This window comes from Micromesistius poutassou, assembly GCF_964030765.1.
Source record: "Micromesistius poutassou genome assembly, chromosome: 19".
NCBI classification, from domain to species: Eukaryota; Metazoa; Chordata; class Actinopteri; order Gadiformes; family Gadidae; genus Micromesistius; species Micromesistius poutassou.
In genome coordinates, this window is record NC_140289.1 from 4,701,320 (window position 1) to 4,719,544 (window position 18,225).

Below are 18,225 nucleotides of genomic sequence, written 5' to 3' on the forward strand. Positions count from 1 at the left end.
ACCCAATTAGACAGATAGATAGATACAGCATTATGCTTAGGGGAAGCAGAAGGAGGCTGGGAGAGGGAGAGGGAGGTGGAGGACTGGACAGAGATGGAATGTAGGAAATGCAGAACGTAGGGTGTGAGAGAAATGAGAGAATGACATCTCCAGAAGGCATGAGGGATAGAAGGCTGGGGAGGGATGGCATGATGGAAAGAGGGAGAGAGAGAGGGCGAGAGACAGAAGGGGAACTTTGTTGACCGACAGAAGGATAGCTCACTCTTTCTGTCTGTTTAACCTTGTCGACTGCTTTGGATCAGTGGAGCTTTTACTGTCCATTCTTGACTAGTTTAACAATTGCATATGCAAATATACACACAAAGCACACACATATACTATGATGTGTGTGTGTGTATATATATATATATATATATATATATATATATATATAACACTCATACCTGAGCAGTGAGTATGTGTCCTTATGTCGATATAATGGCAAGAAACATGAGCCCAGTGTAGTCCGACTCTACAAGCCAATCTATATTTCCCTCACTGAATCTTATTGGTAGTGCAGGTGTTTAGTGTTTTTGCTTCATCACCTTGGATATACTGAGGCTGGGCCAGTTCTATAAAGAGAACACACACACACACACACACACACACACACACACACACACACACACACACACACACACACACACACACACACACACACACACACACACACACACACACACACACACACACACACACACACACACACACACACACACACAACTCACTTGCACAGAGCAGTCTGCTGCTGCCACTCTGGTAGAAACAGTGGTGAGAGAGTACATGTGTGTATATATATATTTGTGTGTGTATGTAGTGCTAACCTTGACAGATTGACCTCCTAATGATTGATTAAAATGTATTTGTGACTATCCCACAGAAATGTCAATCTATATATTTCGTTACAATACCTCAATGAATGGGATCACATGGTACTTATTAATAAATTAATGAATAGTTCAGTTATAGTGATTAAGTTAGGGGTAATGGACAGTGAGAAGGTGATTATTGCAGAATAAATTCAGGGGGGTGATGTTGATTGTTTATTTCTTTTAAATTTACGCTGTACACGATCCAGCTTATAACGCAGCTTCTTACTAAAGACTTCTTGTCCTGTCCTCTGTCGGAAACAGCATTGCTATAGTTAACATCATATCAAATGCTGTTGTGAGGGTATTATTATACACAAGTCCCCTTATGTTTTTAAACTGGCCTTCATCAAGCCATTCTTGGTTGTGGCGGTATCTAAGTGTCTGTTAAGTGTTCTATCTAAAGTGTTCTGCAGCTGAGTCATGGTGCTGATCTCTGAGGTGCTCCAAAGAAGGTAAAAGCAGGTGGTTGTGTTTGTGTTGCAGACGATGCGTTCATCAACCCCCAGCTGGCCAAGATATTCGAGCGAGTGAGACAGAGCGCTGATTTCATGCCCATGAAGCAAATGATGGTACACACTCGCCATGTCTCCCCCTCTCTCTGTCTCTGTCTCTCTCTGGCTCTCTGACTCTCTTTCTATCTCTGTCTCTCTCTGGCTCTCTCTGTGTTTCCTTGAACCTCTGTCTCTGTCTATCTTTGGCTCTTTGTGTCTTTGACTCTCTCTGTCTCTGTCTCTGTCTCTGTCTGTGTCTTTGACTCTCTCTCGGTCTCTCTCACTCTCTCTTCTTCTAATTTAAGAGCCCCACACGATTTTGCTCTGCTTTGTTGGTGTTCCCAAAGAAAGTATTTCTCTTCAGTACCTGCCTTTAGTTCTCTCCTCCTGTTTCCCATGCCAACGAATACATGGCTGATCTCACCAGACTTCACACACTTTCTGTTTGCTCTGCCTTATCCATTCCTCTAATTGACGAACTGACTGAACTAACACTCTCTTAAACATCAGCCTCAGGGAAAATCACTTTGAAAAGTCAGCCTCCTTACCCTTTGGAAAAAGACGCCACAGACTCTCCACAGTGAGGGATCAATGTGTGGGGTGCAAACTTGGTGTACAACAATCACAAAGGTGGAAATTGAATTTGACGTAATCTTGTCACCATGTCATGTCAACACATGCGTAATGTCTGTGTGTTTGTCTGTGCCTGTGTGTGCCTGTGTAGAAAGCACTCAACAGTGACCTTGGGCCCAACTGGAGGGACAAGCTGGAGTCGTTTGAAGAGAGGCCCTTTGCGGCAGCCTCCATCGGTCAGGTTCACCTGGCCAAGATGAAGGACGGCCGGGAAGTAGCCATGAAGATACAGGTGTGTGTGTGTGTGTGTGTGTGTGTGTGTGTGTGTGTGTTCCTTTTATTTTGAGAGCATTACAATGTACTTTGACAACCATATGTACTCATGCTTGAAGTTTAAATGCTCACGTGTGTGTGTGTGTGTGTGTGTGTGTGTGTGTTGCTCCAGTACCCAGGTGTGGCTCAGAGTATCAACAGTGATGTCAACAACCTCATGACGGTACTGAGCATGAGCAACGCCTTGCCTGAAGGTACAGGCACAGACTCGCACAGGCTCGAATCTCTGAGTTGTCAATGTTCCCTTCTCCACATCTCCTTTTAATAATATGTTCATTTTATAAAATTGTATTGTGATGTCATCTTGCTCTTTTCACCCATCAGCTTTAGATCTTCCATTATGTTTAACTTCATCGCTATGGGTTGATGTGATCATAGCTAAACAATTAACTTTTTTGTTGCTCAAAGTGATAAAAGAGATGTTATTTGTAATCCTAGAGTACAGTTTGTTGATTGTGAAAGTACTCTCCCTCCCTCTCTCTACCCAGGTCTGTTTCCAGAGCATCTGATAGATGTGATGAGAAGAGAGCTGGCTCTGGAATGTGATTACATTAGAGAAGCCCAGTGCTCCCTGAAGTTCAAGTGAGCCTGCATAGAAAAAACACAGGGCCCAAGCCGAACAGCACTCATGTATACTTCACACAACACACTGATTATGCAAGGCTGGAGACCAGGGTCATGTTGTTTGAATGTTCAGCTTGAGAGGTCGGAGGTCCCATTTTCCCATGCATCTGAAAACCATTTGAACCAACTTATGTATTTATATTTTCATGCTGCACCCTCACAGCGTTTGTTTGCTCATGAACGCCACACACACACATACACATACACACATAGACACGGGTGTAAGACTCATGTTACAACATGCATTAAAAACACATGCATGCTGAGAAAACGGCAAAGTTACTCTGATGAACAATAGAGTATATAGATTGATTAAACCTTTTAATCTTGCAGCTTAAAATAGATAAAGTTAGAGGCTTTTTAACTTAAAGGTCACCTATTATAGCACTAGGTGTGATGTTGATCAGCTTACAAGCCATTCCACAATCCACCCTCTAGCAAGATGCCACAAGGGAGTGTCCACCCAGACATTGATGAATGGGTCAGCCTACCAGTTTGTTCAGTGTACTGGGGAGGCTGGCAGTTTGATCTACTGATCTATCATGCATATCTGGGTGTGCACGTCCATGTGTGATGGCACTAGAGGGTAGATTGTGAAACGGCTTGGAAAGGCTGATCCACAGCACAGCTGGTGGTGGAAGAGGGGCGCCTTTCACAGTTTTAACTTTCCAACCGGAGGGGACCATGTCTTATATTGGTTGCTTTTCTTTTGTCCCACAGGGAGCTGCTTAAAGACCAGCCCTTCTTCTACGTGCCAGAGGTGATTGCGGAGCTGAGCGGCAGACACGTTCTGACCACAGAGCTGGTGGCAGGCTTTCCCCTGGACCAGGCTGAGGGCCTCAGCCTGGAGATAAAGGAAGAGGTGAGGCCCTAGGTGGGGGGGGGACCAGGAGAGATGGATGGGTGGATGGGTTAGATAACAAGGGAGGTGGAAGACCATGATATAATAATAGGATAACAGCCTTCTTTTGTTGTTGTTTTTTTGTAGATTGGTGAGTGCTCTCCTTGTTTTACCTGAAGTGGACGTATTAGTTTGACATTTGATCTTGATTTTACGAAAATATGTGTGAATTTCGGGGGAAAAAAAACTATTTATTCACCCCTGGGAAGGTTGTAGGCTTGACAAACAACCTCTAACTTCTAGGTTTTCGTTTCACTCTTTCAAAGTAAATAGAATGAGTTAGCGGATAGCTTACTTGTGCTGGCTGTGTGACTATTGACAATAAGGGTACAGTCATGAGATTGTAAGGGTATGTTTGTTGACGAAACACAGAACACAGCTCGAGAAATATTCAACTGAAGTCCATTCAAATGACATGCTTTGTGCCGTCGATTTTAATATTTGCGTGTCACCAAATTCAAAAAGAAAACTGTATTGACAAAGAAAAAAAAAAAATTCACTGTATTAACAAAATAATACAAAAATGTTTTCATCGAAAAATCATCTGGATTTATCTCTGTTTTCAGATCTGCAAAAACATCTTGGTCCTGTGTCTGAGGGAACTGTTTGAATTCAAATACATGCAGACCGACCCTAACTGGTCCAACTTCTTCTACGACCCGACCACACACACGGTGGGTGTGTCTCTCCTTAAGATGTCTTTGAAGTCACTTTGTTGTTGTTGTTGTTGTTAGTATGTATTTACAGTAGTTTAATGTTTTGTTTTTCTTTAATCCTGCCACTAGGTGTCGCTGTTGGACTTTGGAGCCACCAGAGGGTTTGACCAGAGCTTCACTGACTTATACATAGAAGTAAGTACTTAGTCAGCCTTTTTTATTCCTACATTTAGTGTAAAATGTCATAACTGTTATACAGTTATAACCATGTTATAAATGTCTCTTATAGTAAGTCTAGCACAAGGTTAGGGTTATCCAATGAAATTCATTATCTTGATATCTTGATTAGACAGAGAAGTCACTTGATTTGTGATGGTGCTATTTGATAGTGCTTTTGTTTCTAATCTTTCGTCTTGACAACAAAACTCTGAAATTGAACCTGAATTTGTAATGAATGTTAAATATTTATTATTCATTTATTAACTCCAGGTCATTCGTTCGGCTGCAGAGGGAAACAGGGAGGGAGTCCTGCAGAAATCTATTGAGATGAAGTTCCTTACTGGATACGAATCCAAGGTGTCATTTCACAAACTTAATTACTTTTCATTCTCATCCTCTATGTCCTTCCCTCTTTTTGTGTTAACGCCTATGTGTGTAAATATATCAGTGTGTATCTCTTATAGCTGTTATAGTTACATTACATGTGAATCGGTATTCTGTATCTATTTGTTGATATTTGAACGTTTCAATTTTGTATCTTTATTTAATTAACTTATTTCTTGTACTGTGTGCTGTGACCTCCTAAACTCTCATCTGTGATTAAATAAAAGCACCATCTCATTCTCTCTCTCTCTCTCTCTCTTTCCGTCCCTCTTCCTGCCTCGCCCGCCCAGTCGATGATCAACGCCCACGTGGACGCCGTGATGATCCTGGGCGAGGCGTTTGCGTCCGTCGAACCCTTCGACTTCGGCGCCCAGTCGACCACGGAGCGCATCCACAACCTCATCCCCGTCATGCTGAAGCAGCGGCTGACCCCGCCCCCGGAGGAAACCTATTCGCTGCACCGCAAGATGGGCGGGTCCTTCCTCATCTGCTCCCGCCTCAACGCCAAGCTGAGCTGCAACGACATGTTCCAGGAGGCCTACCAGAAGTACTGGGAGGGACGCACGCGGCCGTCCTCCAAGAACTGAAGCCCCTCCCACCGCCTCCCCCCGTTTTGGAGTTTTGTTTTTGTTTTATGGATTTTTCTTGACGGACAGGTGCAGGGGCCAATCGGTGTGCTCCCATGAATAGGGTACGGGAAGGACAGGAGAGTGTGTGAAGGACTGACATTGGGATGTGGTTTTGTTTTTGTTTTGTTTCGTTTGTCATGACGCTGATATAGCACAGCTTAGTGTTTAGCGAGGAGCATTTACTGTATGATCTACATTAAGGCATCAATTACTTGTGTCAATCACTTGGGTTGCATTGCTCTGGAGAAAATTTGTATGGAAAACATTTGACAACACTCGCACTGTATTGTAGGAGAGACAAGGCATCAGCCAACGTTTATATCCCAGTCTACAAATCAGGTTTAACGCTTTTAAGAAATGTAAAATTATGCTCAGATGATTATTCTTGGGGCTTTTTTCAGAGAGCTTTTATTAAGCTTTTCTTGGATTATATTCTTCTATTATTCATTTTGTAAACCAGCCATTTAATAATATGTTCAGTGAGCATATTGACCTGGATGTACTGAACACTTAACAGGCTGTAATTATGTTTAAATATCTGTATTTGTGGAGAGAAGCGGCCTCTGGGATATTGCTGAAGGACTAGCATATCTGCTTGGCCGGAGAAAAGAGAAAATTATATAGTTTATTTTGGTATTTTTTACATTTTTGTTTGTTTGCCTGCCTTGCCCCTTTTGTAGAAAAGTTACATTATAATGCTAATGAGAACACAATGATTTTCATATTAAATACATGAAATATTTATATTAAATAGATCAGTCTGTACAATATTACCAATAGTAAGTGGTCATATTCAGGTCAAGAATATGAACCAAATCAAAGTCAGATCATGTGAAAAAGGAAAATCTACAAACACTTTTTTGATTCAAATCTCAAATCCATTTAATGATCAATTAGTTTATTCCATTTCAAACAAGTGGAGAGTAATATTCCTTCTTGAGAGTGGCATTCAATAAAGAAAAGGACGAACGGGGAAATGGCGCCCATCCAGAGCCGTTGCTAAGCTTTTGGGGGCCCTACGCGTCCGCTGGTTGTTGGCGGGGGGGGAATGCGCTGATAAAGGGTGCTCCGCCTCCAATGCGAAATAACAACGGTGGACCTGTTCGTAATTAATTTATATATTTAGAAAGTTGTAATGTAATAATTATCAACCTTAATTTTGCCCCCCCCCCACGCGCTCTGCGTAGGCCTACTCCGCGTATGGGGAGCGGCGGCGCTGCGCCCATCTTCCAGCTACGAGATCGGGACGCCTAATCAAACCGTGAGCCGTTGAACAAATGTCAGCTAGCTATTCATTGGGGTGAGGATCGCAGTCGTTTTGTGTTTATACCCAATAGGTGGAGAGGAGGAACAAAGGATTTTGTTTGTCAAAGATGATTGTGTTTGTCATGAGAACCATGGATGGTCTTGTGTGTTCTGTCTGATTGGGTTCCACAAGCCGGGACATAGCTTTTTCTGTTCAAGGAGTGAAGGGGGAAAGTGAGTCAAACTGTATCAAGGTGTGTGTCCTTCTTGGTTTTCTCTACATGATGGCTTCACCACTCATGGATGCGACTTTGTAATGCCGCATCTTTGTGTGCAAGTGACCATTTTATGCTCCCATTTGAATGCAACGCGGTCTGACACTGTAGTTTCATTGGGCATTTTAACATCACTGCTGTGTCTGTGTGTGTGTGTGTGTGTGTGTGTGTGGAGACAACATGTCTATCCTACTCAAAGTGTGGCGTATCAATGGTGGTCAGTGAAATGCAGCCTAGGCATTGACTCACTTGAGGTCAATCATGAATATTTCATATTAAAAAAACTGCCTCTTTCCGTTGTCTACTCGGCTGCTTTGTATTATTTCCGTTTTATGACAGATGGACGCCCTGTCACATATCCTGTGTGTGAATATACAAGTGAACGAGGTGTTGGTATTAACATCGGAATACAAAGTTCAGTAGGATGCTGATGACCCGACGGAACTCCTGTTGTTGTGGCAGGAGAGATGCAGCAGGTGTTCTGAGTTTTCTAATCAAGTGTGTTCTTGCAGAGATGAGGGACTAAACCAGCTGTATGGAATGAATAAATGTTTGTCAATTGCCCTCATCCAATTTATTGTGTTTGTGTGTGTCATGAATGTCATGCTTTTTGAAATTTGTGACCTGAAACTTTTTCTTTTAGTAGTCTTGTTTAGAGTTAGACGAGGCTTCGATGGTAAAGAAAGCATTTTTACATACAGGTTACATATCAATCAGAACAACCAATCAGGTTGCTCATACAGCGCAGACAATTAGATCGCCCGAAAACACCAGCCAATCACATGGCTCTAAATCCGCATCTAATCAGAGAAATGTTTTGCGTAATAGTGAAATAGTAGTTTCAGATTTTTTACGTAATTTGAGTGACAAATGGGAGGTTTGGCGTGAGTGTCATTTGCGTGAAATGCGTGCGATTTGGCAGCGTCTTGCCTAGCGCCATAATGAGCTAGGCCTACATCTCTTTTCATCTCTGCTATTACACCTCAGTTAAAAAGCCTATTTAGGGTGGTACATTTTTTTGTGTCCAGAAAACAACGGAGGTTTTCGGTCGTGAAAACGGAGACTTTTCAAACGTCTACCAGAGTGGACTTTTTGATGACGCAGCCCTGGCGCCATGGGAACAGGCGAATCCTCCAGTCTAGCTATTTAAATAAACCCGAGCAAGAAGAGGAGAAAAAAAACAATGGCGGACTACAGGTAAGGACAAAGTAGACTCTGTTCTAAAACTTGTATAGTCAACATCTTCCTGCTTTTTGTTTCTGTTTGTATTAATATTCACTGCGCTGGAGTAGAAAGCTGTTGTACGCATTGGGCTCGTTGTTTTTTTTTTTGTGTGGTGTTTTTTGCATATTGGAGCAGAAAACGTACACCGCCACCTACTGGCCTGTTATACTTACTACACCATTTTCACTCGTTGCGTTTCGTTGTGGACGAGGATAGTTCTGAAAACGTTGTTGTTTGAAAACCTTTTTAGAAAAACATCCGTCGTCGTGTGGACGGGGCCTTAGCAAATGTCAAAAAACATATCACCCAAGAGTAACGTTTATTTAACTATTTTACCAATACAGTACCACCAAGTACAGACATTGTTTGGGCATATGAGGAGTGGCCTACAAGTATTTTGTTAAGAAAGGGGAAGAGGAGAGAGCAGAGGCACACACACACACACACACACACACACACACACACACACACACACACACACACACACACACACACACACACACACACACATTAAATTACCTGCAGACAGTCAATTATAACTAATATTTAAGAATAAAACATTCTCTTTTATTTTATTTTTAATTTGATCTCAAGCTGCAATTCCCATAAATGGCTTGTGTGTGCCGCTATGGTGTTACTGTAAGATCTGTTTTCAGAAAGCTACGGCAGTGAAATTATGATACATCATGTCCATGGAGCGCGCACACACGCACACACACACACACGCACACATGCACACACACACACACACACCAATGTTATGACTCTGTAAAAGCAACGTAGTTAAAGACCCGAGATGGCCAGGTTGATGGAGCCCCTGCCCCTTCAGAAAGGAGAGGGTGAACCAGCCGTTCGTATTATAAGCCGTTTTTTTCGTCTATGAAAAAACGCAGATATGTAGGCCTACCTGATCTCAAACTCTTTACTTGAAAATATATTTTGTTATTTTCAGACATTTTGACACAAAGTTAAACAACTTAAAAAAATAATAAATTAACTAATTACTGAATTATGTCATTCAGTCATTTTTGTAAGGTTTCTGTCACGTTCAGAACTCTGTGTCCTCCGAAGACCAACTTCCTGTGAGCGTCCTATAAAAGTGCAGGGCCCCGTTTCCCAATAACAATGGATCCACGCTCGTACGATCATTCTTACGAAGGATCTTTCAATGCTTCGTAAAAAAATTTCAGTTCAGTTTCCCGAAACTCCTTAACATAAACGCGCGTGCACTGCTTTTACGACGTTCGTAGGCTTGTAACTGTCTACTGACACGGTGCTGAAATTGGCTCTGTAGGAGGGGGAGACGCAGGAAAGTTGTTTGATGAAACTATATTTTGTGGCAGCAAAAAGATATCTCCCCATCAAGGCCAACAGCAGAGTAGTCGACGAAAAAAATAGACTAATATGCTAGTAGCATGCTACAAATATTAAAACGCAATTGATTAGGCCCAGGCCGACATATGCTATATCAGTCCTAATCCTGAATGTACATTTTTCACAGCATTTTCCCCCCTGAAATAATTCCATATTAGAAAAAGAAAAAATGTGTCTGTGTGACAACTATAGCATTTATCTAAATGTGCTGATTTTTGAAACATGCTTTGCGCTGCAAAGAGGGCAGACTTTCTCTGATTCCGCATAAGGTTTCATTGATTGGTGCGCACTCTCTAGTCTAGAATCAAAAATGCAACGTTCCATTAATTCATTATCATTCAAACGCAGAGGCATTGACACAGCTTTTGCTGTTGCTGGTCTAGATCCTGCCCATATTGTTGGGAAGGGTATATGGTGCGATCAATGTAAGCGGGAAAGGCACGCATCGCAGCAGTTTCCCGCAGCAGTCTACTTTCACTGCAGAAACAACGCTCTCAACTTGGCGCTTGTGCACTCCACTAAGGTCAGGGATGTTCGTAACTGTCTAGACACGGTCCAATAAATAGTGAATTTCATCACAGCCTCACCGAAGCGCCTACAGTGCTTTATGGCAAACAATCGCAACAAAAAACGCTTGCAGAAATTCTCCGACACCTGCTGGTCTCAGCATGATTCAGTAGTAGGCCTATGTCTTCTGTCATTGATCAATATGAGGACATTTTAACCATGATGGTTGAATTAAAATCAGAGGGAGACAGCAAGTGCAGCTCGCAAGCGACCTCCTACATGAGCAATGGTTTCATATGATTTTATTATATGCCTTGTGATAGGGTTGCCTTGTGACGTGGTGTTTGATCGGTACATTTTGGCTGCGCCTGTATTTTTGGAATTTTAAATTGGTGCAATAAATAATATTTTTGTTGACTTCTAACATGTCTCAGTCTTTGCTGTTTAAATCTAACAGTCTACGAGTAATATATCGGCGGTAACCAGTTTTTGGGGTATTGTGAAATCGTGCCAGCTGGACATTCCGTGGTATTGGATGAGTTTTAATAAAAAACATCCAATACCACGGAATGTCCAGCTGGTGACTCCACTGAGGCTATAGTAATGATGCTCTTAGCACTCTACGAGTGCCCCTGGAGCCCTCGTTAGCTACGAGGGTTTTAACAACGTTCGTTACGTAATGATGCTTTTGGGAAACGGTGTGAAAACTCTACGATGCTCGTACGATGGACTTAACAAACCACGTAGGCTAATGATGCTTTCGGGAAACGGGGCCCAGGACTCTCGTTTTTTATTTCGTTGTTATCAGACATTTCTTTCTTTTTCACAAGCTTTGGATCCAGGCTGAATATAGCCTACCTGCAATGCATTTGCTGGGGAAAATAACTAATCTAATATCTTCAGAAAGTTAAATTAATCTGACGGCATCGATACATGCTACATGTTTTTTTAAATGGGAAATTAGTAAAAAGATTCTTTCAACTTTAGAATTAGACTTTTCTCCCGACATCATTATATCAACAGGGACCACGACCTCGAAACATTAGTGAACAAATTATTTTAAGAAAGGCCAACTATCCAAGCCATATCAGCAATAGCCTGTGACTTGCTATTTTCCTACAGTCTGGGAACACATTTTTCTCTCAACAACATGCTTTAAAAATGGGCTAGAAGCCATGTTCTTGTCGAAAGCTTCCTGTAGGATTAATCCAGTCTGGAATACTAATGGCTGTAATTGACCCAGGGTGAGGGGCAACCATTACTACGGTTACCAAACTGGAACTTGAGAATGACACAACAGGTTAGCATGTTTTTTAAGCCTGGGTGGAAGAACGAATAGAAACACGGAAACACACCTTAGTGGAAAATAGATTCTTGCTGCAGGCTGTCACTCTGTTAGGAGCATTTTAGTCATCGTGAATTGTTATTGATTTAGATGTCAACATGTTGACATGTCATGTTGATATTACAGAGAGAGGGTTTATGAGAGAGGGAGAGAGATGGATAGAGAGAGAGAGGGAAAGGGAGTGAGAGAGTGGGAGATGGAATGCTGTGTGGTCAACATCCAGGGAGAGAAGTCCTTATTTGGAGAACACACTGTAGCAGCAGAGTCCATAAACTCAAACTCCTTGAGAATCCACAAATCTTGCTTGTATGTTTTACCAGAATCACAGGCCATATGTCAAGGTGCCATTTAAAAATGTCTCAATCTCGAAAGATATGCACTTGTGTTCTCTCTCTCAAATGTTATTCTACTCAAGATTAATCCATTCATGAACTACACACATTTGATAAATTTATTTGCTGTATATAGGCCCAACTCTGCTATTCTGTAGCCATGATGTCATGATACCCAGAATATTCAGTGTGTTTCACCCTTGTTCAACATTTGTTCCTAGAGTTAGTGAGTGCAGGGTGATTATAGATTCAGGTTAGATGGGGTTTGACCCCAGGCAGAGACGACATTTTGAGGAGAAAAAACCCTATGCAGCAAAGAAACAGGCATTTGGCAAGATCAACAAATGTCTGTGTGTGTGTCTGTGTGTCTATGAATATGTGTGTGTTTGTGTGTGCACATGTCATTGTAAGCGTGTCATTGTAAGCGTGTGTGTGTCTCAATGTGAATTTAGTTTGTGCTGTACATTTATTCGCCTGTCGATTAGATGTATGACACATAAAATGTCAGCTTATACCCCCCAGAGAGCCACTGACTACCACAGTAACACCACCAATTTGTGTCAATTGTCAAAATCGATTCAAATGCATGTTCTGAAGAAGATGTAATGATCGTAGTTCTGGTTTATCAGGCTGTTTTATTAAAGATGATAAACATCTGCCACCCAGGTCACAACATCAATTTATAGGCGACAATCTTTAACACCTTACCCTAACTCGATTTCCACACCATACAACCTCACACACATACACAAACACACACACAAACCCACGATTACACACAAAGTTTTGTATATAGGCATTGTGTTTAAAGTTTGCAAACTTAAACACGGAATCAAACAACATAAAGAATTGTTATAATCTTCTGTAAATATTTACACTATGATACTCGTGACCGTCATGAGGAGCTGACCTCTGTAGTTTTGTAGTTCAGTTCCCAGCAGACAATGATATTCCCTCAATACTGCTATGTATGTAAATGATAGTACCCATTGCGCTCCAGCTGTCCCTGGAAGGAGGGATCCCCCACTCTGCGTTCCTTCTCAAGATGTCTTCCTTGTTAATAAAGGGCAGGTTTGCTAAGGTTAGAGGTTGTCATAATTTAAATATATGGCACGTGAAGCCCCTTTTCAATTTTTTTTATTTAACCTTTATTTCACCAGGAAAGTCCCATTGAGATTAAAAACCTATTTTTCAAGGGAGTCCTGACCAAGAGGCCCCAAAAAAGGCATAAAAGACAGTAACTGTGAGTAAGGGCTATTTAAATACAATTGACTTGCCAAAAGCAACAATTGTTGCTATTGTTATTATTGTATAATAAATTATCCTGCTACTACCACTAAATTAATTAATGGTTTCTTCCCTCTCACACTGGATTATGACAGTTTGAGTGCTTAAAGTAAGGGAGCGTCTTCAAATGTATTAAATCTCACTTGAATGTGGGCATGGAAAGCCCTGTTATCCCTGAGATCTAAAGTGAGCTTCTCAAGAAGGCAAGATACAGCAGAAGCATATACCCCCCTAACAGTAGGCCGATGCAGCTTTCTAAAATATGGTTTTGTGCAATGCCAGCTCCAGACAGTCCAAAGGACCAAGGACATAAAATAGCAACCACTTCTTGTTGTTATTTCTGCTGCTTTCTAAATAAAAGTAAGGGTTTGTTTATAATACAAAATGTGCCAATAATGGTGATTAACATTTCCTATGTCTATGTGACTATGTGTCTATCCATTGATAATTTAATTTAACTTTTACCAAACAGCTTAATGCATTGTAAGATATTGGTATTAAAGTATGAGGTAATGTTGACGGATTACATCCAGCATAGAATAACATGGGGGTCCTTTTTGCAGGTGGACAGATATAATTAATATAACCATTTGTTTGTTTCTATACATTTGCTGCTGTCTAGTACGTTAAGAACCATACAAGGTTGTTTGATTGGGATTTTGATTGTCAAATATTGGCCGCCTACACATTTGAGTCTGTAGCCTACTGAAAAAATTACATTTAACATTTAATTTAACAATGAACAAAAGGGCAACAACCTTATAATATGCACCCTATACAATATGGTGGAACTGGTTTTGTGAATAATAATTGGTTGGGATCCTTGTGTTTATTTGATAATATTATCTTCCTTCGAATTTCTTCCTTTCTTTCTTTCTTTCTTTCTCCTTTTTTTTCTTGCTTCATTTTACTCTCCCTTCCCCTCGAGTCATTGGAAATCTCATCAAGGGAAGTTAGAGTTCACTCTAAGAAGCAGTGCTTGAGGAGGATTTACTGTCTGAGTGGACGAACACAGATCGGCCTGACTCAGACGTCTTGAGCGAGACCCTGGTCCCTACAGCCTGGAAATGAGGAAATTAAAGTGAAAGTGAGATCAAAAGAAATTTAGAAAATGCTAATTAAAATGTCAAAACATCCTTTCCTCAGACATCCCTTTTGCTCTATGAAGCGTGAATGTTAATTTAGACTTGTTAGTCGCCGTCAAGTGTAATGCTATCCAAACAGTGGAGGCTTCATGCTTAGCTCAGGGATTCTCTCCCGACTGTGGTCCACAGAGCCAAACTGGTCAGGGACCAGGGAAGTTTTGGGGTGGGGTTAAGGGTCGGATTACAGAGGAGATGACTCAAATGTTAAGCTTGCGATAAACAAACACATCCAAATACAGTGCTAATACATGTCAGAGAAATACGATTACAAGAGATTGAAGCTATTTCATTAATTCATTTTCTGTTTTAATCACCTACCATCGGAAACTTTGGGTCACGGTGGAGGAGCAGAGCAGGAAGGGGAAACAAGAGATGAGAGAGAGATAATGAGTTATTAAACAAATCCCAAATTACATCATAATTGATCAAACATATGGTGAGATCATGGACTGTACAAATTAAAAGTTACTTTCCAGGAATGAGTCATTGTGGGTTAAAGTACGTTAGAGAGAGAGAGAGAGAGAGAGAGAGAGAGAGAGAGAGAGAGAGAGAGAGAGAGAGAGAGAGAGAGAGAGAGAGAGAGAGAGAGAGAGAGAGAGAGAGAGAGAGAGAGAGAGAGAGAGCAACCATGGGGGGGCACAGAGGGCGTTGGAAAGAAAGAAGCAGGAAAACAGAATGATCAAACACAAAGTTACAGTCTCTACAACACACACCACGGTCATTAGATAGATATGTATGGCTGGGAGAGAGCGAGAAAGAGAGAGCCTCATGAAACAAAGTGTGGGTAGAGGGAGAACATGCACCTTACATAATGATGTCATTAACCAAACACCCAATATGCAAACACCTCACATTAAAGCAACCATACACTATGGGGAGGAGGAAGGGGCAGGTCAAGAGAGAGAGAATGAGAAAACAGTAGGTGTTTGGAGGAAATGTTAATTATATGACACCTCATTCTCCAATACTAACGGGTAAACAACTAAACAAGGATTTGGTCGATTATTGTTGATATCATATGGTGTCAACTGTATGTAGGGTTTGAAAGCAAAACATTAAATATCAATGTGTAACATGAATGACTTGTTTGCCCAATGGCAGAGCCAGTTTTAAGGAACAGCACAGTGGGGGGGGGGGGGGTTTGCTGATCTTACACCCACCCACACATAAACACAGTTATCTCAACACCCCCCCCACACACACACACACACACACACACACACACACACACACACACACACACACACACACACACACACACAGATGCAACAACACACACTTTCACAGATACCTTAACACTATACAAACACACTCACAAACAGTTTCCCTGACACACACACAAAGGAATTTGGTTTAGCTCTATGCCCACACAAAAATACCAACAGCTATGAATTTAAACTGAATTAAATTAAAATTAACAGTAAGAATCTCTGTCAGAAACTTCAAGTTTTTAGGTTTTAGTTTTGTACATTGTAGTAAATTCATTCATCAATCCACTGACCAGTAGTGTGCAGTGACCCTAAATTTCAGTGGGGCAGAAACTACTGGCGTATGAACACACCCACAATTTACATGTTTTTTTAATATGTACATATTATAAACATATATAACGGAAAGCCTACAGAAACTATAGGTAGTTAATGTGACAATCACATTATTAAAAATAGACTTAGAGCAATGATGTACTGAGGAACTATTTTTTTGGGAGCATGCTTTTGCAAGTAGTTCGCTGCCCCACCTGCCCATATGGACGGCACTCACCTGCCACTGACCGATCCGGCTAAACAACCCACCTACCCTCCTCCACCCATGCACCCTCCTTACCCCTCCCACCATATCCCTCCTTCCCCATCCATCCATCCATCCATCACTCCATCACTCCATCCATCCATCACTCCATCACTCCATCACTCCATCCATCCATCACCCCATCACTCCATCCATCCATCCATCACCCCATCACCCCATCACTCCATCCATCACTCCATCCATTTATCCATCCATCACTCCATCCATCCATCCATCCTTCACTCCATCACTCCATCACTCGATCTTTCACTCCATCCATCCATCCATATCCCTCCCTCCCCCCCACCTCTCCAACCATCACTCCATCCAACCATCACTCCATCCAGCCATCCATCACTCCATCCCCCCATCCACCCACCCATCCCCCCACCTATCCACCCATCCATTCATCCATCACTCCCCCCACCCATCTATCCATCACTCCATCACGCCACCCATCACTGCATCACACCATCCCACCACATCCATCCATACTCACTGGCCAGGATCACCATGTCCATGCCCCAGAAGATGCTCATGATCCAGCCCACCATGATGACGGCGGTGAGGATCTGGATGAGCGCCGCCGCCACGTTCAGCAAGAACACGCAGCCCACCCCCCGCTGGGCCACCAGCTCACTGCGGGCGCCACACAGCACCGTGAAGGCTGAGATGAAGGTGCCTGGAGGGAGCGAAGGGTGGGGGGGTTGGAAGATGGGAGATAGGGTTGGGGGTAGGGGAGAGGGGACGAGAAGAGAGAGGGAGGGGAGAGGGGGGAGTTGGAAGATGGGAGACAGGGTCGGGGGGAGGAGAAGAGAGGGAGGAGGGGGGTTGAGAGAAAGGGTAGGGGAGGGGGGGGGGGAGAGAGGGGAGGAGAAGAGAGAGAAAGGGGAGGGGGGGGGTTGGAAGATGGGAGACAGGGTGGGGGGGGAGAGAGGGGAGGAGAAGAGCGAGGGAGGAGGGGGGGTTGGAAGATGGGAGACGGGATCAGGGGGAGGGGGGGAGAAGAGAGATGGAGAAGGGAAGAGGGGGGAGCAGAGAGAAAGAGTCGGGGGGTGCTGTTTAAGAAAAATGGGAAACAACTAATGCAATACATCATTATTATTTAAAGCGTGGTTATTCAGGTTTAAGTCTGGAGCTTGCAAGATGTTGGCTTGTTTTTGGTCGAATCAGCTATGAAGTAGAGATAAATCAAGCTCCACATACAGGCAAACACACACCAGCACGAAGAGAAGAGCAGCAACGGTCAGGTGCCCCGCCCACACTATAGTCAGACCCCTAGCAGGTGGTCCCGCCCACCTCCTGCCTCTAGCTGTGATTGGCAGCCCAACATGAACATGAATGCTCTCTATTAATCCACATTACTGCTCCGGAACACTTAATAACACACGCTCCCCTTCTCAGTACACGTAGGGTGACTTAAATTAACAGGTTTTGATCAGGCTTTAATGTGTTGTGAAGAAAGTCTTCACCTGAAATGCAAGGTTTAATAATGACGTAAGTATTATTAAGATGTAAGTTAATTATCCTGTATTTCGCTCCAATGTAGCCGTCACACTTAGTTCTTTGTTGGCATTATAAAAAACTAACATGTATAGTGTAATGCTTTGTTTGAAATGTGTGTGTGTGTGTGTGTGTGTGTGTGTGTGTGTGTGTGTGTGTGTGTGTGTGTGTGTGTGTGTGTGTGTGTGTGTGTGTGTGTGTGTGTGTGTGTGTGTGTGTGTGTGTGTGTGTGTGTGTGTGTGAGAGAGAGAGTGAGATTGTCACGGCCCCTATATATTATCCGGTGTAATGACTGCAATCACTGAGCTATTGGGACTGGAGGAGGGTTAATAACCATGCAGAGTGGAGGCCTACTGCTGTGGGAGCGTGCCTATAATGTGTAGAGAGAGAGAGACATCGAGAGTGAAAAGCGAGAAAGGGGGAGACAGAGTGGGGGATGAGGGGTGTGTGAAAAAGAGAGGAGGACTAAGAGGGGCAGG

At 42.6% G+C, this 18,225-nt stretch overlaps 2 protein-coding genes across 2 annotated transcripts in view; one reads left to right on the forward strand and one right to left on the reverse strand.

The window, feature by feature from the left end:
• The window catches only part of LOC311364266 (uncharacterized protein), a 42,498-nt gene extending 34,962 nt beyond the window's left edge, over nt 1-7,536 (forward strand). Inside the window, exons 21-29 of the mRNA XM_084484260.1 lie at nt 1,395-1,480; nt 2,127-2,267; nt 2,421-2,502; nt 2,797-2,890; nt 3,653-3,794; nt 4,400-4,507; nt 4,619-4,684; nt 4,979-5,065; nt 5,383-7,536. Of these exons, the coding sequence (XP_084340386.1) occupies nt 1,395-1,480; nt 2,127-2,267; nt 2,421-2,502; nt 2,797-2,890; nt 3,653-3,794; nt 4,400-4,507; nt 4,619-4,684; nt 4,979-5,065; nt 5,383-5,679 (1,103 nt within the window). The 3' untranslated portion in view covers nt 5,680-7,536. The remainder of the gene's footprint in view (nt 1-1,394; nt 1,481-2,126; nt 2,268-2,420; nt 2,503-2,796; nt 2,891-3,652; nt 3,795-4,399; nt 4,508-4,618; nt 4,685-4,978; nt 5,066-5,382) is intronic.
• A 9,165-nt stretch (nt 7,537-16,701) lies between these two features.
• The window catches only part of stum (stum, mechanosensory transduction mediator homolog), a gene marked incomplete at its 3' end in the record, with an annotated part of 5,105 nt that continues 3,581 nt past the window's right edge, over nt 16,702-18,225 (reverse strand). The window contains exon 2 of the mRNA XM_084484261.1: nt 16,702-16,925. Coding sequence (XP_084340387.1) covers nt 16,702-16,925 — 224 coding nt within the window. The remainder of the gene's footprint in view (nt 16,926-18,225) is intronic.